The sequence below is a fragment of the Pelophylax lessonae genome (genome assembly GCF_965119305.1).
Source record: "Pelophylax lessonae genome assembly, chromosome: 3".
Taxonomy (NCBI): Eukaryota; Metazoa; Chordata; class Amphibia; order Anura; family Ranidae; genus Pelophylax; species Pelophylax lessonae.
This window is the reverse complement of record NC_138770.1, coordinates 681699020-681725289: the sequence shown is the minus strand read 5'-3', so window position 1 is coordinate 681725289 and position 26270 is coordinate 681699020. Positions and strand designations below refer to the sequence as shown.

Below are 26270 nucleotides of genomic sequence, written 5' to 3'. Positions count from 1 at the left end.
AGGGGTGTACTCACTTTTGTTGCCAGCGGTTTAGACATTATTGGCTGTGTGTTGAGTTATTGTGAGGGGACAGCAAATTTACACTGTTATACAAGCTGTACACTCACTACTTTACATTGTAGCAAAGTGTCATTTCTTCAGTGTTGTCACATAGAAAGATATAATAATATATTTACATAAATGTGAGGGGTGTACTCACTTTTGTGAGATACTGTACATGGAGATCATACCCCCCCTTATGTATTTATACATTGTGATCATATCCCCCCATAGTCACCTCTTCTCAAGAGAGAATACATTCAGTTAGTCTAATCTTTCCTCATAGCTGAGCTCCTCCATGCCTCTTATCAGTTTGGTTGCCCTTCTCTGCACTTTCTCCAGTTCCCTGATATCCTTTTTTTGAGAACTGGAGCCCAAAACTGAACTGCATATTCCAGATGAGGTCTTACTAATGATAAGGTGCCCCATCATTGATGTCAGTAGGAGGAATAATGCCCCGTCATTGGTGTCAGTGGGAAGAATAGTGTCCTATTGTTGATTTGGTGTCAGTGGGAGGATTAGTGCCCCATCATTGGCATCAATGAGAGAAAAAGTGCCCTATTGTTGGTGTTAGTAGAAGAAGTAGTACCTCATCATTGGTGTCAGTGGAAGGAATAGTGCCCCATCATTGGTGTCAGAAAGATAGTGATCCATTGTTGGCTTCAACGGAAGGAATCATGCTCAATAACTGGAGTCAGTGGGAGGAATAGTGCCCCATAGTTGGTGTTAGTGGGAGGAATAGTGCCCCATAGTTGGTGTTAGTGGGAGGAATAGTGCCCCATAGTTGGTGTCAGTGGGAGGAATAGTGCCCCATAGTTGGTGTTAGTGGGAGGAATAGTGCCCCATAGTTGGTGTCAGTGGGAGGAATAGTGCCCCATAGTTGGTGTTAGTGGGAGGAATAGTGTCCCATCATTGGTATCAGTGGGAGGAATAGAGCCCCATCATTGGTATCAGTTGGAGGAATAGTGCCCCATCATTGATATCAGTGGGAGGAATAGTGCCCCATCATTGATATCAGTGGGAGGAATAGAGCCCCATCATTGGTATCAGTTGGAGGAATAGTGCCCCATCATTGATATCAGTGGAAGGAATAGTGCCCCATCATTGGTGTCAGAAAGATAGTGATCCATTGTTGGCTTCAACGGAAGGAATCATGCTCAATAACTGGAGTCAGTGGGAGGAATAGTGCCCCATAGTTGGTGTCAGTGGGAGGAATAGTGCCCCATAGTTGGTGTCAGTGAGAGGAATAGTGCCCCATAGTTGGTGTCAGTGGGAGGAATAGTGCCCCATAGTTGGTGTCAGTGGGAGGAATAGTGCCCCATAGTTGGTGTCAGTGAGAGGAATAGTGCCCCATAGTTGGTGTTAGTGGGAGGAATAGTGCCCCATAGTTGGTGTTAGTGGGAGGAATAGTGTCCCATCATTGGTATCAGTGGGAGGAATAGAGCCCCATCATTGGAGTTTAATGGTCACTTACTTCAAGCCCTGAGGGTTCTAGATGTCTTCTACTAAACAGAAGAAAATCACGTTCATTTCTGTCTGTGCTACTGTTGGAGAATTCCCCTCATGTCCTGTCAGTAAGTTGTCAGTAAGATGTCAGAAAGGTGTCAGTAAGATGTCAGTAAGACATCAGTAAGATTTCAGTAAGGTGTAAGATGTTAGTAAGATTTCAGTAATGTGTGAGTAAGATGTCAGTAATGTGTGAGTAATATGTCAGTAAGACATCAGTAAGATTTCAGTAAGGTGTGAGTAAGATGTCAGTAAGATTTCAGTAAGGTATCAGTAAGATGTGTGTAAGGTGTCAGTAAGGTGTCAGTAAGATGTCAGTAAGACGTCAGTAAGATGTCAGCAGGACATAAAGCGAGTGTAAATCTCTCAGCAATCTGGATAGCAGTAAAAACCAACAGAGCTTCTAACCCTCCCCCACCCCATGGAAAACTATGAAAAACGTTGTTGTGGAGTTACGTGGTAAGGATGGGCTCCCTGCTGCCCATTGGACGGGATCCTTCCATCACAAACACATTTATATTTTATTGTATCTTCTGATTTGTAATTTTCCTTTGTGGATAAGCAGATAACGAGCGTGCACAATCGTTCCTTGATATTGGGCGGCGCTGATTTCGCAGACATCTCCGAGTCCTTGTGCAGGGCCCTGATTGTGGCGTCTTGGCTGTGCCTGTGACCGATGAATTTGGACCCATCTGTGCAGCGAATTATCAGGGGATCAGCACGCAGGGCTGCACACGGTGTGGCCCCCGGGGGCCCCTGTGCTGCGTCCCCGCCACTGATAAGCTGAAAGTAACTCTCTCAGATATGTCACCAAAAAGCCAAAGCTAGACAAAGATAAAGACTCGCGCCCCGAAGCTTTACCTCCATCTCAAAGGAACAGACAGGATAGCTTAACTGCGCGCTTATTTGCATAAAATCAACCGCCTTTTTTTTTCTTTTTGTTCTTTAAAAAAAAAAGACTTTATTTTTTGCATCTAGAATGGTCACAAAGTATAACTATAAACACTGCGCTCTTTTCAGTGACATAATGTATACACTCACCGGCCACTTTATTAGGTACACCTGTTCAATTGCTTGATAACAGCAAGCAAACAAACATCCCTTGTAATAGAAATAAGCAGGACAGGTCCTCTTTAATATGAGATCTGGGATCAAAAAGACCTCACACCTCACATCTACACTAAAAAGGCCAAAAAAAATTATAATATTTTTTTTTTCATCATTAAAAAAAATAAATAATTTCTTTTCATCATGAAAAAAATGGGCCCTGTAAGGCCATTGGGAGGAAGTGACGTATGACATTGTTCAGGTCCTCCAAGACCATAGAGTAGAGTGGGGGCCGGCTTGCCCTCACTAGACTTCCTGCCTTGGAGGGGAAAGGACCGGATCGTTTTCCCCGCTACCGACGGCTCTGGTAAGTGGGGAAAACGACCGAGAAGCGGCCGGTGGTCATCTCTCCTGCCGCCCATAAAAGTGACTACTTTTATGTGAAAGAGGACCGCCCACCCAGTAAAAAAAATACCAGGGTTATGGCAGCTATCTGCTGTCTGCTGCCATAGATCCAGTATTTAACGTCAAAGTAGCGAAGTAAAACTGCGGCAGGCGGTTCCGAAGTTGTTAAACTTTTTTTTTTTTTTTTTACATTTCTTCAGTTACTTCCTGGTTTCTGGCCTAGGCCAAAATGATGTCATACATCCCCGGAGCCCACATGGGAGGAGGGGCTTTCTCAGCTAAGCACACCCTCCTGCTTCCATGCCTGAGCTAAGGGCAGTCGGTCTCCGGGAAGTAAAAGCTACATGAGTCATCTGCCCTTACTCAAGATGGTTGCAGCCAGAAACACTAGGGGGGAGGTTCAAAGTGATTTCTCAACACAATAAAGCATGGAGACATGGATGGATGGGGAGTTTGCTTTACCCACGAGCCGACCACAATGCGTATATACACGTTGCGGTTTGCAAGTGGTTGACCAGGGTTATGGATGAAGCTATCAGCCATAACCCCGGTATTTATTTATTCTTTTCAGCCTGCGGCTGGCTTTCTCTTAAAAGCATTCTGAGTGGCTCATTAGCCACTGGAGCCACTTTCAGAAGCGGTAGGAGGGGTTGTTCCCCCGCCCTCTTTCCTCTGCTTGCCGGTGTTTCTCTGGCTTACCGTTCTAACCAGCATCCTGACGGTGCGGCTGGCTGGTCACAGAGCTGAAAAGAGACCGGATTGTCTTTGATTGTCTCTATGGCCTTGGAGGACCAGAGCGACGTCATCAGGTCACTTCCAGTCCAGGGTGGAATTAAACTATTTTTTTTTTTTTTTAAAGCAAAAAATTATATATCTGATCTTCCTAGGACTCTGCATTCATTATATCTGATCTCCCCAGGACTCTGCAGTCACTATATCTGATCTCCTCAGGACCCTGCATTCACTATATCTGGTCTCCCCAGGACTCTGCATTCATTATATCGGATCTCCCCAGGACTCTGCATTCACTATATCTGATCTCCCCAGGACTCTGCATTCATTATATCTGGTCTCCCCAGGACTCTGCATTCACTATATCTGATCTCCCCAGGACCCTGCATTCACTATATCTGGTCTCCCCAGGACTCTGCATTCATTATATCTGATCTCCCCAGGACTCTGCATTCACTATATCTGATCTCCCCAGGACTCTGCATTCACTATATCTGATCTCCCCAGGACTCTGCATTCACTATATCTGATCTCCCCAGGACCCTGCATTCACTATATCTGGTCTCCCCAGGACTCTGCAGTCACTATATCTGATCTCCCCAGGACTCTGCATTCACTATATCTGATCTCCTCAGGACCCTGCATTTACTATATCTGGTCTCCCCAGGACTCTGCATTCACTATATCTGATCTCCCCAGGACTCTGCAGTCACTATATCTGATCTCCCCAGGACTCTGCATTCACTATATCTGATCTCCTCAGGACCCTGCATTCACTATATCTGGTCTCCCCAGGACTCTGCATTCATTATATCGGATCTCCCCAGGACTCTGCATTCACTATATCTGATCTCCCCAGGACTCTGCATTCATTATACCTGGTCTCCCCAGGACTCTGCATTCACTATATCTGATCTCCCCAGGACCCTGCATTCACTATATCTGGTCTCCCCAGGACTCTGCATTCATTATATCTGATCTCCCCAGGACTCTGCATTCACTATATCCGAACTCCCCAGGACTCTGCATTCACTATATCTGATCTCCCCAGGACTCTGCATTCACTATATCTGATCTCCCCAGGACTCTGCATTCACTATATCTGATCCCCCCAGGACTCTGCATTCACTATATCTGATCTCCCCAGGACTCTGCATTCATTATATCTGATCTCCCCATGACTCTGCAGTCACTATATCTGATCTCCCCAGGACTCTGCATTCACTATATCTGAGCTCCTCAGGACCCTGCATTCACTATATCTGGTCTCCCCAGGACTCTGCATTCATTATATCGGATCTCCCCAGGACTCTGCATTCACTATATCCGATCTCCCCAGGACTCTGAATTCACTATATCCGATCTCCCCAGGATTCTGAATTCACTATATCTGATCTCCTCAGGACCCTGCATTTACTATATCTGGTCTCCCCAGGACTCTGCATTCACTATATCTGATCTCCCCAGGACTCTGCATTCACTATATCTGATCTCCCCAGGACTCTGCATTCACTATATCTGATCCCCCCAGGACTCTGCATTCACTATATCTGATCTCCCCAGGACTCTGCATTCATTATATCTGATCTCCCCATGACTCTGCATTCACTATATCTGATCTCCCCAGGACCCTGCATTCACTATATCTGGTCTCCCCAGGACTCTGCATTCATTATATCTGATCTCCCCAGGACTCTGCATTCACTATATCTGATCTCCCCAGGACTCTGCATTCACTATATCTGATCTCCCCAGAACTCTGCATTCACTATATCTGATCTCCTCAGGACCCTGCATTTACTATATCTGGTCTCCCCAGGACTCTGCATTCACTATATCTGATCTCCCCAGGACTCTGCAGTCACTATATCTGATCTCCCCAGGACTCTGCATTCACTATATCTGATCTCCTCAGGACCCTGCATTCACTATATCTGGTCTCCCCAGGACTCTGCATTCATTATATCGGATCTCCCCAGGACTCTGCATTCACTATATCTGATCTCCCCAGGACTCTGCATTCATTATACCTGGTCTCCCCAGGACTCTGCATTCACTATATCTGATCTCCCCAGGACCCTGCATTCACTATATCTGGTCTCCCCAGGACTCTGCATTCATTATATCTGATCTCCCCAGGACTCTGCATTCACTATATCCGAACTCCCCAGGATTCTGAATTCACTATATCTGGTCTCCCCAGGACTCTGCATTCACTATATCTGATCTCCCCAGGACTCTGCATTCACTATATCTGATCCCCCCAGGACTCTGCATTCACTATATCTGATCTCCCCAGGACTCTGCATTCATTATATCTGATCTCCCCATGACTCTGCAGTCACTATATCTGATCTCCCCAGGACTCTGCATTCACTATATCTGAGCTCCTCAGGACCCTGCATTCACTATATCTGGTCTCCCCAGGACTCTGCATTCATTATATCGGATCTCCCCAGGACTCTGCATTCACTATATCTGATCTCCCCAGGACTCTGCATTCACTATATCTGATCTCCTCAGGACCCTGCATTTACTATATCTGGTCTCCCCAGGACTCTGCATTCACTATATCTGATCTCCCCAGGACTCTGCAGTCACTATATCTGATCTCCCCAGGACTCTGCATTCACTATATCTGATCTCCTCAGGACCCTGCATTCACTATATCTGGTCTCCCCAGGACTCTGCATTCATTATATCGGATCTCCCCAGGACTCTGCATTCACTATATCTGATCTCCCCAGGACTCTGCATTCATTATACCTGGTCTCCCCAGGACTCTGCATTCACTATATCTGATCTCCCCAGGACCCTGCATTCACTATATCTGGTCTCCCCAGGACTCTGCATTCATTATATCTGATCTCCCCAGGACTCTGCATTCACTATATCCGAACTCCCCAGGATTCTGAATTCACTATATCTGGTCTCCCCAGGACTCTGCATTCACTATATCTGATCTCCCCAGGACTCTGCATTCACTATATCTGATCTCCCCAGGACTCTGCATTCACTATATCTGATCTCCCCAGGACTCTGCATTCATTATATCTGATCCCCCCAGTACTCTGCATTCACTATATCTGATCTCCCCAGGACTCTGCATTCATTATATCTGATCTCCCCAGGACTCTGCATTCACTATATCTGATCTCCCCAGGACTCTGCATTCACTATATCTGATCTCCCCAGGAATCTGCATTCACTATATCTGATCTCCCCAGGACTCTGCATTCACTATATCTGATCCCCCCAGGACTCTGCATTCACTATATCTGATCTCCCCAGGACTCTGCATTCATTATATCTGATCTCCCCATGACTCTGCAGTCACTATATCTGATCTCCCCAGGACTCTGCATTCACTATATCTGAGCTCCTCAGGACCCTGCATTCACTATATCTGGTCTCCCCAGGACTCTGCATTCATTATATCGGATCTCCCCAGGACTCTGCATTCACTATATCCGATCTCCCCAGGACTCTGAATTCACTATATCCGATCTCCCCAGGATTCTGAATTCACTATATCTGGTCTCCCCAGGACTCTGCATTCACTATATCTGATCTCCCCAGGACTCTGCATTCACTATATCTGATCTCCCCAGGACTCTGCATTCACTATATCTGATCCCCCCAGGACTCTGCATTCACTATATCTGATCTCCCCAGGACTCTGCATTCATTATATCTGATCCCCCCAGTACTCTGCATTCACTATATCTGATCTCCCCAGGACTCTGCATTCATTATATCTGATCTCCCCAGGACTCTGCATTCACTATATCTGATCTCCCCAGGACTCTGCATTCACTATATCTGATCTCCCCAGGAATCTGCATTCACTATATCTGATCTCCCCAGGACTCTGCATTCACTATATCTGATCTCCCCAGGACTCTGCATTCACTATATCTGATCCCCCCAGGACTCTGCATTCACTATATCTGATCTCCCCATGACTCTGCATTCACTATATCTGATCCCCCCAGGACTCTGCATTCACTATATCTGATCCCCCCAGGACTCTGCATTCACTATATCTGATCTCCCCATGACTCTGCATTCACTATATCTGATCTCCCCAGGACTCTGCATTCACTATATCTGATCTCCCCAGGACTCTGCATTCACTATATCTGATCTCCCCAGGACTCTGCAGTCCCTATATCTGATCTCCCCAGGACTCTGCAGTCACTATATCTGATCTCCCACGGTACACAGAACATGGAAATGCAATTAATTTCATAATTATAAACTGCTAAATCCCTTTTCTCATCAGCAGTATATAGCAGTCTTGTGACTTCTATCAGTGTCTGCTGAAAGCTTGTAGGAGGACTTTTCATACTGCACTGGCTGTCCTATCAGCATGCAGGACCCCTGACCCTCTGTCTGGACAGTTCTGATTGGCCCTGTGCTGATCACAAGCACTGTCCCAAGAAAAAAAAAAGAAAAAACTCTCTAGCATTGCACACCAAACTGAGCATGTGCAGAGTGACTCCAGTCAGGGGAGGACTGGCAATGGGGGTAGGGTGGCAATTGCCCCCCGGGCCACGCTGAAAAGTGGTAAAAACTAGTAAAAAGGTAGTAAACTCAGGGCTGGATTAATGTAGGGGCCAGACACTGTATACAGCTGTCAGTCCAAAACCAGGTGGGCACGGATGGTGAGCTGATTCCATGGTTCAATGGGCCACTTGACTGGATTTGCCCCCCAGGCCTAAGGCTGCCAGCCCTCCCCTGACTCCAGTTACTCTATCTTATCTGAACATGTTTTAGGGACAATGCAAAAAGGGGAGGATCTGTCCATACAGGATCAAACTGCTTTTTTTTTTTTTTTACAGAGGATTAACTCCTTAGGATCCACAGTGAGTATAACAAGCATGCTTTACTGCGTATACACACTATACACAGTAATGCTGTGGTTTTAGTAACAATTTACCTTGCTGGGTATTGGAATTCAGGAAGCGTATATAAAGACAAATGTAGCTAATTATGCTAGCTGAAATCAAATGAAGTCATTGATGAGGTAACGCATTCATTGAGTGGTCTAATTGACTGTCAGTTTGGATTCTGTCTTCAATTTTCAGTAAGTAGACCATGCGGTCCAGGGGAGGACTGGGCCAGGGGGCAGGGGGGTGGGTGGATTGCCCCCCGGGGCGCTCTGATGCCCCGCAAAAAGGCTGCACTGCTTTTGCAACAGACATGCCTAAAGGATTCCTGGTGAAGAGAAGTAATAAGTCCTCATGGCTGTCCTACTGAGTGCGGGATGAAGACAAGGACAAAGCACAGCCCCCCCCCCCCTCAGCATGATTGATGTACACTGTGTCTGAGCAGAGGCCAGTTCCATGCCCCACTGGATACTCTCCCCCAGGCAGCTCCAACCGAGCGGTCCCAGCTCCTCCCAACTGCCCCCTGCTGGCCAGGTTGGGATCCCGGATTCGGATGGTGAGTAGAGAGTACCTGGAGTGGAGCTTCAGCCTAGAATGGGGGTCAGGAGGAGGCCAGGAAGAAGGGGAGTGGGAGGGGCGCTAAGTCGATGCACCATGGGCCTCTGGTTTGTACTTGCCCCTTGGGCTGAAAGTTGCCAGTCGTCACCTTTTCCTGCCGCCATGTTTTTTTTATGCATTATGGATTTTTCCAGCTAAGCAGGGGCGGGGTCCACCTATAACCATGGAGGCCTGTTGGGTAGAATCTACCAGTAAATGGATTTTGGCACTTCTAGGGCGGGGATTGGAGAAAGCTTGGCTGGAAGAAGAGATTTCCTGTAAATAACAAGGCGGTATCATTAGGATTATTACTTCTTACAATTACAGCTCTTTATGGTCTGTTTTTGGACGTTGTAGGAAGAGTGGTTTTCTCTCGGCAGGTTGTGGAGGAATCTTGCGGCTTTCAAAGTGTCACTAATGCTACTTAATTAAGAAATATAGGAGAGATACATTTTAAAGATGTTAGCGATGACAGCCAATGTTACTTTTTATCTCTTTTCGCAGAGATTCTTCAGTAGATTTACTAGTGTTGTTCAGTCGTATATTCCTGAGCTGTTCCAGCGACACTCTCGAGAAGATGTAGAAAACGCTCAGATTTATATTTGTTGGGGAACGTGTTACATCTTACAGGCCGAGGCCGGAATTCAAAACAGTTCCAATCCTTTAATATCCGAGCTTTAAAAGACTGCTTTCCTTCCAGCAGAGGCTGGCTGAGACTGGGGAATTTTTTTTATTTGTCACATTTACGGCACAAGTATATTGTAGAAGCTTTAAAGAGCGTAAAGTCACCTTTTACATCAGGTCCTGCCCCAGAGGAGCTACAGTCCAACAACAGGAAAAACTAAATAAGAAAAAAATGATTGTTGTAGTTATTATTATGATGATGATAATGATGATTATTATTATTCAATAAACTTAATGATAAATAATAATAATAATAATAAAATGATTGTTGTAGTTATTATGATGATGATGATTATTATTATTATTCATTAAACCTAATGATAAATACTAATAATAAAAAAATAATAATAATATTATTAATAATAGCACTAACAACTACACCAATAAATTATTAGGCCTCATGCACACTGAACGTTTTTACGTGATCAACCGTTATCATTTTTTATTCCCGATACCGATATTTTGGTCATCGCCTATCGTATCGGCCGATATTTTCGTACATTAAATTTTTTCTTTTTTTTTTTTCTTTTTGACAGGTACTCTTGTGGAGGGATCTGGGGGTCTAAAAGACCCCAAACCCCTCCTCTGCACTTAAAAGCATTCAAAACGCCAAGTTTGGCACAAATATATTGTAGAAGCTTTAAAGAGCGTATAGTCACCTTTTACATCAGGTCCTGCCCCAGAGGAGCTACAGTCCAACAACAGAAAAAACTAAATAGGAATAATAAAATTATTGTTGTAGTTATTATTATTATGATGATGATGACTTATTCATTAAACTTAATGATAAATAATAATAATATTAATAATAATAATAATAATAATAATAATAATAATAAAATTATTGTTGTAGTTATTATTATTATGATGATGAAGATGATTATTATTATTCAATAAACTTAATGATAAATAATAATAATAATAATAATAATAATAATAATAATAATAATAATAAAATCATTGTTGTAGTTATTATTATGATGATGATGATTGTTATTATTATTATTATTATTATTATTATTATTATTATTATTATTATTATTATTATTCATTAAACCTAATGATAAATACTAATAATAAAAAAATAATAATAATATTATTAATAATAGCACTAACAACTACACCAATACATTATTAGGCCTCATGCACACTGGACGTTTTTACTAGTGATCGACCGTTATCATTTTTTATTCCCGATACCGATATTTTGGTCATCGCCTATCGTATCGGCCGATATTTTCGTACATTAAATTTTTTCTTTTTTTTTTTCTTTTTGATAGGTACTCTTGTGGAGGGATCTGGGGGTCTAAAAGACCCCAAACCACTCCTCTGCACTTAAAAGCATTCAAAATGCCAAGTTTGGCACAAATATATTGTAGAAGCTTTAAAGAGCGTATAGTCACCTTTTACATCAGGTCCTGCCCCAGAGGAGCTACAGTCCAACAACAGAAAAAACTAAATAAGAATAATAAAATTATTGTTTGTAGTTATTATTATTATTATGATGATGATTATTATTATTCATTAAACCTAATGATAAATAATAATAATAATAATAATAATAATAATAATAAAATTATTGTTGTAGTTATTATGATGATGATAATTATTATTATTCATTAAACCTAATGATAAATAATAATAATGATAATAATAATAATAATAATAATAAAATTATTGTTGTAGTTATTATGATGATGATAATTATTATTATTCATTAAACCTAATGATAAATAATAATAATAATAATAATAATAATAATAATAATAATAATAAGAAGAAGAAGAATAAAATTATTGTTGTAGTTATTATTATTATGATGATGATTAGTATTATTATTATTCATTAAATAATAGCACTAACAACTACACCAATAAATTATTAGGCCTCATGCACACTGAACGTTTTTACTAGTGATCAACCGTTATCATTTTTTATTCCCGATACCGATATTTTGGTCATCGCCTATCGTATCGGCCGATATTTTCGTACATTAAATTTTTTCTTTTTTTTTTTTCTTTTTGACAGGTACTCTTGTGGAGGGATCTGGGGGTCTAAAAGACCCCAAACCCCTCCTCTGCACTTAAAAGCATTCAAAACGCCAAGTTTGGCACAAATATATTGTAGAAGCTTTAAAGAGCGTATAGTCACCTTTTACATCAGGTCCTGCCCCAGAGGAGCTACAGTCCAACAACAGAAAAAACTAAATAGGAATAATAAAATTATTGTTGTAGTTATTATTATTATGATGATGATGACTTATTCATTAAACTTAATGATAAATAATAATAATATTAATAATAATAATAATAATAATAATAATAATAATAAAATTATTGTTGTAGTTATTATTATTATGATGATGAAGATGATTATTATTATTCAATAAACTTAATGATAAATAATAATAATAATAATAATAATAATAATAATAATAATAATAATAATAATAATAATAATAATAATAATAAAATCATTGTTGTAGTTATTATTATGATGATGATGATTGTTATTATTATTATTATTATTATTATTATTATTATTATTATTATTATTATTATTATTATTATTCATTAAACCTAATGATAAATACTAATAATAAAAAAATAATAATAATATTATTAATAATAGCAGTCACAACTACACCAATAAATTATTAGGCCTCATGCACACTGGACGTTTTTACTAGTGATCGACCGTTATCATTTTTTATTCCCGATACCGATATTTTGGTCATCGCCTATCGTATCGGCCGATATTTTCGTACATTAAATTTTTTCTTTTTTTTTTTCTTTTTGATAGGTACTCTTGTGGAGGGATCTGGGGGTCTAAAAGACCCCAAACCACTCCTCTGCACTTAAAAGCATTCAAAATGCCAAGTTTGGCACAAATATATTGTAGAAGCTTTAAAGAGCGTATAGTCACCTTTTACATCAGGTCCTGCCCCAGAGGAGCTACAGTCCAACAACAGAAAAAACTAAATAAGAATAATAAAATTATTGTTTGTAGTTATTATTATTATTATGATGATGATTATTATTATTCATTAAACCTAATGATAAATAATAATAATAATAATAATAATAATAATAATAATAATAATAATAAAATTATTGTTGTAGTTATTATGATGATGATAATTATTATTATTCATTAAACCTAATGATAAATAATAATAATGATAATAATAATAATAATAATAATAATAATAAAATTATTGTTGTAGTTATTATGATGATGATAATTATTATTATTCATTAAACCTAATGATAAATAATAATAATAATAATAATAATAATAATAATAATAAGAAGAAGAAGAATAAAATTATTGTTGTAGTTATTATTATTATGATGATGATTAGTATTATTATTATTCATTAAATAATAGCACTAACAACTACACCAATAAATTATTAGGCCTTATGCACACTGGACGTTTTTACTAGTTATCGACCGATATCGTTTTTTTATTGCCGATACCGATACCGATATTTTGGTCATCGCCTATCGTATCGGCCGATATTTTCGTACATTAAAATTATTATTTTTTTTCTTTTTGGCAGGTACTCTTGTGGAGGGATCTGGGGGTCTAAAAGACCCCAAACCCCTCCTCTGCACTTAAAAGCATTCAAAACGCCAAGTTTGGCACAAGTATATTGTAGAAGCTTTAAAGAGCATATAGTCACCTTTTACATCAGGTCCTGCCCCAGAGGAGCTACAGTCCAACAACAGAAAAAACAAAATAGGAATAATAAAATTATTGTTTGTAGTTGTTATTATTATGATGATGATGATGATTATTATTATTCATTAAACCTAATGATAAATAATAATAATAATACTAAAATGATTGTTGTAGTTATTATTATGGTGATGATGATGATGATGATTATTATTATTATTCATTAAACCTAATGATAAATAATAATAATAATAATAAAATAATAATAATATTATTCATAATAGCACTAACAACTACACCAATTAAGTATTAGGCCTCATGCACTCTGAACATTTTTACTAGTGATCGACCGATATTATTTTTTTATTCCCGATACCGATATTTTGGTCATCACCTATCGTATCGACTGATATTTTTGTACATTAAAAATTATTATTATTATTATTTTTTTTTTTTGGCAGGTACTCTTGTGGAGGGATCTAAAAGACCCCAAACCCCTCCTCTGCATTTAAAAGCATTCAAAACACCAAGTTTGGTTGCTTTGAATGCTGTAATTTTTTTGAATTTGGCGCCAAGTACCGGGAAGGGATGTCATGACATCACTTCCAGGTTTTTACATGGAGACCCAATCAGAGCCGAATGCGGCTTTGATTGGGTCTTCTCTTCGGCGGCCGTGCAGGCTGGTTGCCCGGGTCTCTCGGTGGGACGGGAGACCCGGGCGAGCTGTGGGGGGGGGCGTCTCCTCTTGCTCCGTGTAATGACAGCCGAGCGGCTTCTCAGCTGCATCGGTTGTCATTACAAGACAGCCGACCGCCGGCTATGGACGCCGGTACCGGGGTGATGCCTCTAGCTGCAGGCATCATTCCGGTACAAGCACTTTCCCGAAATATCGGCAATATTGGTAACCTCAGGGGCCGATTCCGATATATTGGGGAGAGTGCATATCGGCCCCCCGATAATCGGTCAATCCCTAGTTTTTACAGCAGCTGTTTTTGGCATCAGGTGTGTTTTTTTCTTCTGCAGCCAGTAAACTCCCCAGCGTGTTATCCTATGGGGTTGATTTACTAAAGGCAAAAAGACTGAACTTTGCAAGAGCAGTTGCTCCAGAGCTTAGTAAGTGAGCAGAAGATTTTATGGCTTCTATCATCCAATCATGTGCAAGCAAAAATATATATATTTTTTTTTCAATTTTCTTTGCATGTGATTGGGTACTCTATGGAAAGTGAAGCATTGCCTCATTTAAGCCCCTTTCACACGTGTGCAACTTGTCATGCAACTTTGAACATCAGAGTTGCACGACATGTCGTTCCCCATGTTTTCCAATGATAGTCATTCATATATGTGCAACTTAAAGTTGCAGCAACTTCAGAGTAGTTCATGCACTACTTTGGTCTGACTTTCATGCAACTTGAGGGCCATAGACTTCAATGTTAACCCTCAGAAGTTGCATGAAAGTCATACCTGAATGTTATACAATGCAACTTGTGTGCAACAGTTGTCCATTAAAACTGGTCAAAGCCAAAGTGGTATCCAAGTTTTACCCATCCAAAGCTGCATCAAAGTTGCACTCCAAAGTCGGCACAACTTTGGAGCCGTACAAGTGTAAAAGGGGGCTTACACTTGTGCAACTTGTCATGCACCTTTGGACAACAGAGTTGCATGACATGTTGTTCCCCATGTTTTCCAATGATATTCATTCATATATGTGCATCTTAAAGTCGCAGCAACTTCAAAGTAGGTACTATGGTAGGTCCACAAAAGCCAACGCGTTTCGTCTATCTTTGCTTCGTCAGGGCTTGGGGAACCAAAAAGTACTTATCTACAACAAGAGAAGTCATTGTTTATTTGTATGCATCTACATACAGTATCTCACAAAAGTAAGCACACCCCTCACATTTTTGTAAATATTTTATAATATCTTTTCATGTGACAACACTGAAGAAATGACACTTTGCTACAATGTAAAGTAGTGAGTGTACAGCTTGTATAACAGTGTATATTTTCTGTCCCCTCAAAATAACTCAACACACAGCCATTAATGTCTAAACCGCTGGCAACAAAAGTGAGGACACCCCTAAGTTAAAATGTCCAAATTGGGCCAAAAGTGTCAATATTTTGTGTGGCCACCAAAATTTCCCGGCACTGCCTTAACCCTCTTGGGCATGGAGTTCACCAGAGCTTCACAGGTTGCCACTGGAGTCCTCTTCCCCTCCTCCATGATGACATCACAGAGCTGGTGGATGTTAGAGACCTTGCGCTCCTCCACCTTCCGTTTGAGGATGCCCCACAGATGCTCAATAGGGTTTAGGTCTGGAGACATGCTTGGCCAGTCCATCACCTTTACCCTCAGCTTCTTTAGCAAGGCAGTGGTCATCTTGGAGGTGTTTGGGGTTGTTAGGTTGGAATACTGCCCTGAAGCCCAGTCTCTGAAGGGAGGGGATCATCCTCTGCTTCAGTATGTCACAGTACATGTTGGCATTCATGGTTCCCTCAATGAACTGTAGCTCCCCAGTGCCGGCAGCACTCATGCAGCCCCAGACCATGACACTCCCACCACCATGCTTGACTGTAGGAAGACACACTTGTCTTTGTACTCCTCACCTGGTTGCCGCCACACACGCCTGACACCATCTGAACCAATTAAGTTTATCTTGGTCTCATCAGACCACAGGAGATGGTTCCAGTAATCCATGTCCTTAGTCTGCTATTATATATGTATTTATGTATACTTCATGTAAATAAATCCGTTGTTTTTTTACATATATTGATGTACATCATTACTTGCCTGCAAAGTCCCACCCCTTTGGCCTAAGGAACCAAACACCCCCCATACCATATATATAGGGACGGTGGCAAAACGACTGAACCTTCATGAGATCAAACCCCCCCTGTCCTTAGTCTGCTTGTCTTCAGCAAAACTGTTTGTGGGCTTTCTTGTGCATCATCTTTAGAAGAGGCTTCCTTCTGGGACGACAGCCATGCAGACCAATTTGATAATGATAAGAACAGATGACTGCACACCTCAAATCAATGCTTCTTGATTTCCACCAGTTAAAAAGGACTATTATGACCCTGCAAAGGGTGGGCCAACTCAATAGTAAACCCTACGGAGTATGGACTAAGACTGGGATGCCATTAAAGTTCCTGTGCGTGTAAAGGCAGGCGTCCCAATACTTTTGACAATATAGTGTATTTTACCGTCCAGTGGGTTTGGAATATTCTCGCCGCCTTCCCCTTATTGAGTTCTTCTATTGAATTCACTTCTGTATTCAACATGGAAGAAAGACGTTTTCCTGGAAAAAAAAAAAAAAAAGGTAAAATAAACTCCCAATGTCCTCGACACATTGTACTTCAATGTAAGAGAATTTTCAGTGACATGACAGCGCCATTGTGACAGCGCGAGCTTTAGCAGCGAGCACAGAAAGTACACTATTTATCCTTCACGGTACGCTCCGCTGCCAGCAGAATGCGGCGGAATTCTGTACGATACGGTTTTGACAGAATCCATAGAGCAAGGCAGAGCCCCCTTCTTCTCTCCTTCGCCTCTCCGGCTATTTTTATACGTCTCTGGTGGATTGCTATTGGGAACGGCCCTCTGCGCTGGAATAATCAGGGAAGTGTTCAATATGAGACAGCTGCACAAAGCGCCCTCCTTTCATACAACTTCGCTTACCGACAATAAAATATTCTTTAAAAGGGAAAGAAAAAAAAAACATAACAGAGCTGTGTCCACGGAGCGAGGAGATTTTACAACGCTGGCTTCCTCTGATTTCTTTTTTTTTTTGCATGAACTTTTTGTTAATGCTTTTTCTTCAGAACTATATTTAAAACAAAAAGTCTTATTTTCTTAGAAAGAAGAATACAGTTGCAAAAGGTCTAACCCTTTTGCTGAAAAATACTGTTTTTACATTTTTTTGCACGCGTGTTTAAAAAATTATTTTAGGCCTGAAGATTACATAAAACCCCCAAACATTATATATGGGGGCCAGATGTGGCCCTTTGCTTGTCAATGTCCGGCCCTTGGAACACTACTCCTGCAATTGACACCAATGATGCGGCACTATTCCTCCCACTGACACCAATGATGGGGCACTATTCCTACCACTGACACCAATGATGGGGCACTATTCCTCCCACTGACACCAATGATGGGGCACTATTCCTCGTACCAAGGCCAATGATGGCACACTATTCCTCCCACTGATACCACTAATGGGGCACTATTCCTACCACTGAGATTGATGGGGCACTATTCTTCCCCTTGACACCTACAATGGTCATTATTCTTTCCACTGACCCCATTAATGGAGCACTATTCCTCCTGCTAAGGCCAATGATAGTGCATATTCCTCCCACTGACACCAACGATGGGGCACTCAACTGATACCAACAATGGGGCACTATTCCTCTTACTGACACCAATGATGGGGCATTATTCCTTCCACTGACACCAATTATGGGGCACTATTCTTCCCACTGACACCAATTATGGGGCACTATTCTTCCCACTGACACCAATGATGGGGCACTATTCCTCCTACCAAGGCCAATGATGGCACACTATTCCTCCCACTGATACCACTAATGGGGCACTATTCCTCCCACTGACACCAATGATGGGGCACTCAACTGATACCAACAATGGGGCACTATTCCTCTTACTGACACCAATGATGCGGCACTATTCCTTCCACTGACACCAATGATGGGGCACTATTCCTCCCACTTACACCAATGATGGGGCACTATTCCTCCTACCAAGGCCAATGATGGCACACTATTCCTCCCACTGATACCACTAATGGGGCACTATTCCTCCCACTGACATTGATGGGGCTCTATTCTTCCCCCTGACACCTACAGTGGTCATTATTCCTCCCACTGACACCATTAATGGGGCACTATTCCTCCTGCTAAGGCCAATGATTGGGCACTATTCCTCCCATTGATACCAATCACGGGGTGCTATTCGTCACCCTGACACCTACAATAGGGACTATTCCTCCTACTGACACCATCGATAGGGCACTATTCCTCCCACTGACACCATTGATGGGGCACTATTCCTCCTGCTAGGAACAATGATGGGGCACTATTCTTCCCATTGATGCCAACCACGGGGCACTATTCCGTCTGGTAAAACCAATGATGGGGCGTTGTTTTATCCCACTGATGCTGGGACATTTTCTACTCACACTGAGCACACTCCAGAAATTAGTATTAATTTCCTATGATCATTACCTACATCTAGTGGCCATAATGCGGTATTTTCCTGATTCACTTTATTCTGCATAAATGGATAAGATTCGACCTGGAGACAAAATGGCTTAATACCATTCAATCCCTCCCACCCCCCACCATGTGCACAGAACAAATGTATGTGCAGTTTCACAGGATGAACTCTGCTGTTTTTTTTTTGTTTTTTTTAATTAATAGGCCAAAATGTGTAACTAAACTGCAACAGAGAATCGGGTCTTCTGCCCTTCAGACAGGGCTGTGCTCCCTCGCTGAGCTGTGTAAATTTCAGGACTGGATGGACAGAAATACCACTCTTTTGGCGGATAGAAAAGCCTCCATATACAGTCTGTGCCTTATCTGTGTGTGAAGAGTTCAGCTTTACACAGGAAATTTGAACCATTTGTTCTAAAAGAACTGGGAATGTGTTTGCGGTTTGTGTCTCCAGCAGGGAGATTCTTCGTGTAGTGAAGACCGCGGCAATAAAACCGACAAACATCGCAACTTTTCTTCACTCCATCTGAAATCATAAATTATTTAGAAAAATGTCCGGAGGACCACTTTAGGGACTTCTAAGCTAAGCTTTGTAAGATAAATTCTGTTATTTTTAGACGGGTGAAAATGAGACCCCTAGGATGGGATTTACTATAAAGAAATGCTCAGGGGCAGGGAGACCCCGCCATGAAAATAATTGGCAGGGAGACCCGAGACCAGGGGTGGCCATCTGCGGACCTCTAGCTGTTGTGGAACTACATGTCCCATGAGGCATTGCAAGACTTACAGTCACAAGCATTGCTCCCAGAGACAGAGGTATGATGGGATTTGTAGTTCTGCTGCAGCTGGAGAGCCAGAATTTGCCCGCTCTTGCCCAAACCAGTGGTTTCCAAACTGCGACCTGGGAGCCAAATGTGGCCCTTTACTTATCTTTGTCCAGGTCCTTGGGGCACTATTCCTCCCACTGACACCAATGATGGGGCACTATTCCTCCCACTGATACCAATGATGGGGCACTATTCCTCCCACTGACACCAATGATGGGGCACTATTCCTCCCACTGATACCAATGATGGTACACTATTACTCCCACTGACACCAATGATGGGGCACTATTCCTCCCACTGACACTAATGATGGGGCACTATTGATCTTTTATTGAAAAGAATCAAGCAACAAATTTTATACAAAAGTAAAAAACAGAACTATAGTACAACATTCCAACAGAAAACAAAGGAATACACATCCATGTGCAGAATATATACAATATATACATAATCCACTTCCAACATTCTTAGAAAACTATTTACATAAAGCAGCAGAGAGGGCCTAAGAGGCACAACCCATCACCTATGTATGCAGCCATTTATCAAAAACTAAGCATTAAGAAAAAATCTAGGGTGATAAGAGACAGAAAGCCACACCCGGGAAAGAGACTCCTGGCAGTCAGGGAGGCTTGAAACCCCTCCACGCCTTCAGCCAAGCCCTCTGACCCCACTTGTCTCTCTCAAGCGCCCGAATCTTCCCCACCTCATGCAGAATGTCACACACCACCACCTGAACAGGAAGGATTTTACGCCGAAGGGTGACCTGACACCGTGCATTCCATGTGTAATAACGGACTACTAAACTAACTAAAAAAAGTGTATCCAAACAAAAACCCCCACCAGTATTGAATGCTCCGTACACCCACTCAGCATAACCCAGCCTGGAGAGGAAAGGAACACCGAGGGCCCGCCCAACCTGTTTGTACACTTCTATGTTAAAAGGGCAACGAAGCAGAAAATGGTCCATAGTCTCCTCCTCACCTGTACATTCCTCCCGAGGACAACCACGATCCATCCCACTGCGGAATTTCAAATTGCCCCGAACATAGAGCCTCCCGTGGAAGCACAACCAGGCCGGATCCCTGAATTTAAGGGGGACTCTAGCCAAATTAATCAGTCTTAACCCTTCCCTCAAAATTGGGCCTGGGCAATCCCTTAAGGCCAGTGGGTCATGAAAGACTTCGCTCAAGACTCGGCTCATAAGGACTTTCCTCGGAGCGGATCTGAGATCTTCAGCCGACAGTCGCCACTGCCGCAGCAACTTCAGACACGGAGCGACATAGGCTGGGAGCTGACCACGATGACCCCTGAGATTCTTCACTTGGCCACCTTCTTCCCAAAGTCGCAGAAAAGGCCTAAACCAAGATCTAAACATGCCTGCCCATCCAGGAGGTTCCACTGCAAGCATACTACCAATGTTAAACTTGAGAAATAGCAGTGAAAAGAAAAAAACGGGGTTGACCATACCTAAGCCACCCTCCCTCCTGGATAGATAGGTGACATTCCTCTTGATGGGGTTCAGTCTGTTCCCCCACAGCATCTGGAAGAACACACTATAGATCCTAGCATAGAGAGACACTGGCAAGATGCAGACAGGGCTGACATACAAGAAGATCGGTATCAGGTAAGTCTTAATCAGATCAACCCTTTCCCTCAGAGATAACTTCCATCTCTTCCAGCTGACCACCTTAGTATTGGCAACTTCCAGCCTGCCTTCCCAGTTTTTGAGGCCATAATCGCCAGGTCCAAATTCAATGCCTAATATCTTAATTTTTTCCTGGGGCACTGGAAAGGTGTCCGGGAGATCAAAACCCTCACCTTCCTTTCCCATCCAAAAAACTTCACTCTTTTCCTGATTGATTTTGGAGCCTGATGCTTCAGAGTACCGTGATGTCAGAGAAACCACCTCCTCCGCTTCATCTGTCCCAGTGACAATCACTGACACATCATCTGCATAGGCAACAACCCTCAAAGGCGGCTCACCCGGGATTCCCACTGGTACCCCACACAACATGCTGCTCTCTAGCCTCCTGATGAAGGGGTCGATTGCAAACACATAAAGCAGGGGACTCAGGGGACAACCCTGGCGCACCCCAGAGCCAACCTCAAAGGACTGTCCAACCCAACCATTAACAAGAGGGAAGCTTTCTGCCCCCTTATACAAGACTTTTAACCAATCGACAAAACCACCCGGCAGACCGTACTTACTAAAGAGCAACCACAGGTACTCATGATTGACACGATCGAAAGCCTTTGCCTGATCCAATGCCAGTAGATACTTTCCCCAGCCTGCAGCCCTGCACTGCTCCAAGGCCTCCCGGACAGCTAAAACCGCTGTGAAGGTGCTCCTACCCTGGATCGAACAGTGCTGATGGCGAGAAAGCAAAGACTCTGCTACTGCCGATAGGCGCCAGAAAAGTATCTTCGCCAGCACCTTTCTATCGACATTGAGAAGGCTGATGGGGCGCCAATTCTCAATCATCGAAGGATCTTTACCTTTTGAAAGAAGAATCACAGCTGAGAGTCTCATGGAAGGGGGAAGCACCCCCTCAGCAAAACAACTGTTAAAAACCTCTACCAAATGTGGGGCCAGAATAGACTTAAAGGCTTTGTAAAACTCAGCCGTCAGACCATCCGGTCCAGGTGACTTTTTGATGGCAAGCTGTTAAATTGCCCTCATCACCTCTTCAACTGTGATCTCTTCTGTCAAATTCATCAAAGGGACATCTCCACCATTTAGACCTGGAGTAGAGTCCAAAAAGCTTTCCATCTTGTCTCGGTCAAGCTCTTTCCTCCCAAGAAGTTCAGCATAAAAAGACCTTACGACCTCCAGGATCCCTGACCTGGACTTTGTCAAGGAACCTGTACTATCCTTAAGGCCAATGACCATCTTAACAGCTACACCTTGTTTGCAGTTCTGGTAAGGGTCAGGCGAGTGGTATTTCCCATAGTCCCGCTCCAGAACCAAAGAGGTATGCCGGTCATATTGACACTTCCTGAGGAGGATTTTCACTTCAGAGATTGCCCCAGGATCTCCTCCTCTCGAGACAAGAATATCCAGCTTCCTCCGCAAACGTTGGTAGGTCATGTATCTATTAAACTGTTTTTTATTGGCTAGGCCCCTGAAGAATCCAGCAATCCTCTTTTTGGTCAGCTCCCACCACTCAGCCTTGCTGCTACAAAAGTCCAGGATGGTCACCTGTGCCTGAAAGAATTCCTCAAAGGATTGTCTAACATGTTCTTCCTCAAGGAGTGTTGAATTTAATCGCCAGATGCCCTTGCCCCTCTGAGGGAAATCTGAAGCATTCAAGACCACAGATAGCATACAGTGATCAGAGAACTCCACTGCCTGCACCACTGGGGGTGAGAAAGCAGAGGCCTCCTTCAAAAAAAACCTATCTATCCTACTCTGACTATTACCTCGATGAAAGGTGAACCCTGTGTCATCCGGAAGGTGCTTAATGTGCACATCCACAAGACCAGCATCCCTAACCATACTATTTAAAAAAACGCTATCATATCCCAGCCTGTCATTGAAGTCCTTCCTGTCCTTGGGCCTAGTCACAGTATTAAAGTCCCCTCCAAAAACCACTTGCCGGGATGTAAAAAGAAATGGCTTGATCCTTGTAAAAAGGCATTTCCTGTCCCACTTTGTGTGCGGCCCATAAATATTAATTAGGCGCAGGTCCTGCCCTCCCACAAGAACATCTAAGACCATACATCTCCCAATCTCCACCTCAATAACCCGCCGGACAGTTACCATGCCGGTTTTAAACAACACCGCCACCCCGCCGTAAGGCTCGGCCGCAAGAGACCAGTAAGATGGACCATACCTCCACTCTCTCTTGGCTTTATGAATATCTGCCAAGGAGGTGAGCCTAGTCTCCTGCAAAAATAAAATTTCAGCATCTAATTGGCTGAACAAAAAGAAGGCCATAGAACGAGCTCTTACCGACTTAATACTGGCAACATTTATTGTCACCACTTTTAACGGAGGGGGAACCGCCATTTGGGTTATTGGGTGGATTGCTTCTTAGCTCCCCTCTGCTGCTCATCACCAGAAGCCTCCCTCTTTCTTGAAGCCTCCTCCAACTCCATTTCAATTTCTGAATTCTGCTCAGAAGAATCCCCAGATGAGGAGATATCCCAAGCAGAAGTCCTATACCGGTTGGAGACAGTCACTGGGGCATCCTGTCCCTGTTCCATCCTCCCCGTCTGTCTCTTCCGCCTTACAACCTTCCTTCTCTCCTCCAGGTACCGCAGGTCAGATTCAGAGATGCTTTCATCTCTTGTCTTCTTCTTCTTCTTTGAAGTCTTCACAGAAGACTTCTTTACAGAGGAAGCCGCAGCAACACCCTTTTTGGTACCCTCTACCACTGGTGGGTGGGGGGCTTCTTTAAGGTCACACTTAGGAAGGGAAGACTGATCGGGAATAACTGACTCAGGGGGCACAGACTTGGCAGATTCTGACACAAGAGGAGCGGGTACAGTAGGCTGGGGGGACACAGGGACAGACACAGAAGGAATACTTACAGATACAGGAGGGGTGGGCACAGGGACTGGGGAGGGATCCTGAACAAGACCAGGGGAGTCAGTCACCGCAGAGGAGGATGGTACACCAGGGGCCTCATCCTCCATCCTGTCCAGCCTTAAGAGGTCATCTATCACCTCTCTATCCATATTATGCCAGGCTTCAGGACATCGGGTGTAGGGGTGGCCAAGGCGCAGGCACAGGTTGCACCTTATGGGCTGGGTGCAGTCCCTGGCCACATGACCCTGTCCCCGACACACTGAACAGATCAGTGCTGAACAAGAGGAGCTAAAATGGCCCTTTTCTCCACAGCGGTGACACAGTTTTGGCTGACCGGGATAAAAAATAGTCATCCTATCCCTCCCTATAAAGGCAGAGGAGGGCAGGTGACGGACAACATTCCCATCCCTAGCCAACCTGACCGTTACCGACCAACCCCCGGTCCAGATGCCACGCTCATCATGAATTTTATCCGGCCTGGTCAAAACATCCCCATAATTTCTCAACCAGACCTCTAAGTCCCGAGCAGGAACACTCTCATTTGTAAGGACAATAGTAATTTTCTTTACTGTTGACCTTTGGGAAACTGCCACTGGCACCAGACCTTCCCATTCGGGTCTTGACCTGCACCGAGCCATATATCGTTCCCAGAACAAGTCAAGACCCTCTGGTCTGGTGAAACTAACTGTGTATTCCCGGCTTCCAGCCACATGTATCAGGGCATATAGGTCATTAGCCCCAAAACCCATATCTAAGATCAGGTCCACCACCATACGCCTTGCTAGAGGGACTGCACCACCTTCCCATTTAAGGAGGACTACGTTCCGCCTTGGACCCCCAGCAGAAGCCATAGATCCAATACCAGATCCAATGGTGCTCATAGTGGCAGCCTGCGAGGGAAAACCCTGATTAGAAGCAGAGCTCCTCCTGGATTGTAACCTTGGCTTGGTGATATTGCCAGGAGCACAGCTTACCACCTGTGCAAATGTAGGTTTTTTAGGGCCAAGACCCCACACTGATGTCACATTATCAGGTACACTACTATTATTATTTTTACCAGCTTGGCCTAAACAAGCAGCATTATCAGTTCCACATATAATGGTGGGATCCACCATGCCTACAATGTTATTAGGGATAACTGTTTCTGATGCAGTACCAGATGCTTCCTGCTGCTGCGCTGTAGAGTCCTGTTCAACAGTGACTGAAATAGTTTTAAGCTCAGCAGAAGGGGGGATAATCGGCTCTTCTGGGTTTTGTGGTTCTTCAGCAGAAATGTCATTTTTTAAACACAACTTTTCCTGTTTAGAGACATCAGCAGCAGGCACAACATTGCTGAGCATAGGGGAATCACCCTGAGTGTCATTAGGAAACCCATCACTAGGCAAGGTGCTAAAAGGCACAAAAACTGTTTTATCTGTAAGCTGGGGCTTTATATACTTTACTTTATCAGGCACACTCTCAGGTAAGTCCTCCACATCACCAAACACCAGCTGATCTTCCTGCATTGGAGACTCCATTACCTGTATAACTTTCAACATGCCTCCTGAGCCCTGAGATGGCAATGGGCTGCTTACCTCACCTTGAGGGGGAAGGGGGTCAGAACCGGGGGTCTCCTCCTCCACCTCCATCTTTGCAAACCTCCGTTCATTGCAAAACTTCTCCCTGAAGGGACCATCCCTGCCTTCCATCATGGCCACGATAGTTTCTTGATGATCCACACGGACTTTCGCTAATTGGACCTCTGAATCCATGGATCCACGGTTCTTGCTGAACAAGCCTTCACGCTGCTTTCTCAGGCGCTTTAAATCCGCTCTAAGCTTGTAGAGCTTGTCTCTTTCCTTATTGAGGACTTTGATCCCGGCCACCACTCGCTCCCGAATGGATCCAGCATCTTCATCCTCACCAGGTGCAGAGAGATCACCAACCACGGCTTGTCCAGGAGCAGGGGTGCCATCCATCCGACCAGGGGATGGCTGAGAGCCTCCAGCAGGAGAGGCCCCGCTGGCCTGCATGGCCTCCCCAGGAAGGAGCCAGCAGGGCTGGGAGGGATTTCACCTCACTCCCCTCTCAAACAGATCACCTGGAGCAGCTCCAGAC

At 43.4% G+C, this 26270-nt stretch overlaps 2 protein-coding genes across 2 annotated transcripts in view; one reads left to right on the top strand and one right to left on the bottom strand.

The window, feature by feature from the left end:
• The window catches only part of LRFN2 (leucine rich repeat and fibronectin type III domain containing 2), an 890926-nt gene that overhangs the window by 496783 nt on the left and 367873 nt on the right, over positions 1 to 26270 (top strand). The window lies entirely within an intron of this gene.
• On the bottom strand, positions 17020 to 23579 carry LOC309550207 (uncharacterized protein; the record flags this gene model as incomplete). Its single annotated transcript, XM_082250622.1, has 2 exons — positions 17020 to 17186; positions 22970 to 23579. The coding sequence occupies 2 exons, from the start codon at positions 23577 to 23579 to the stop codon at positions 17020 to 17022; spliced, it is 777 nt and encodes a 258-aa protein (XP_082106748.1).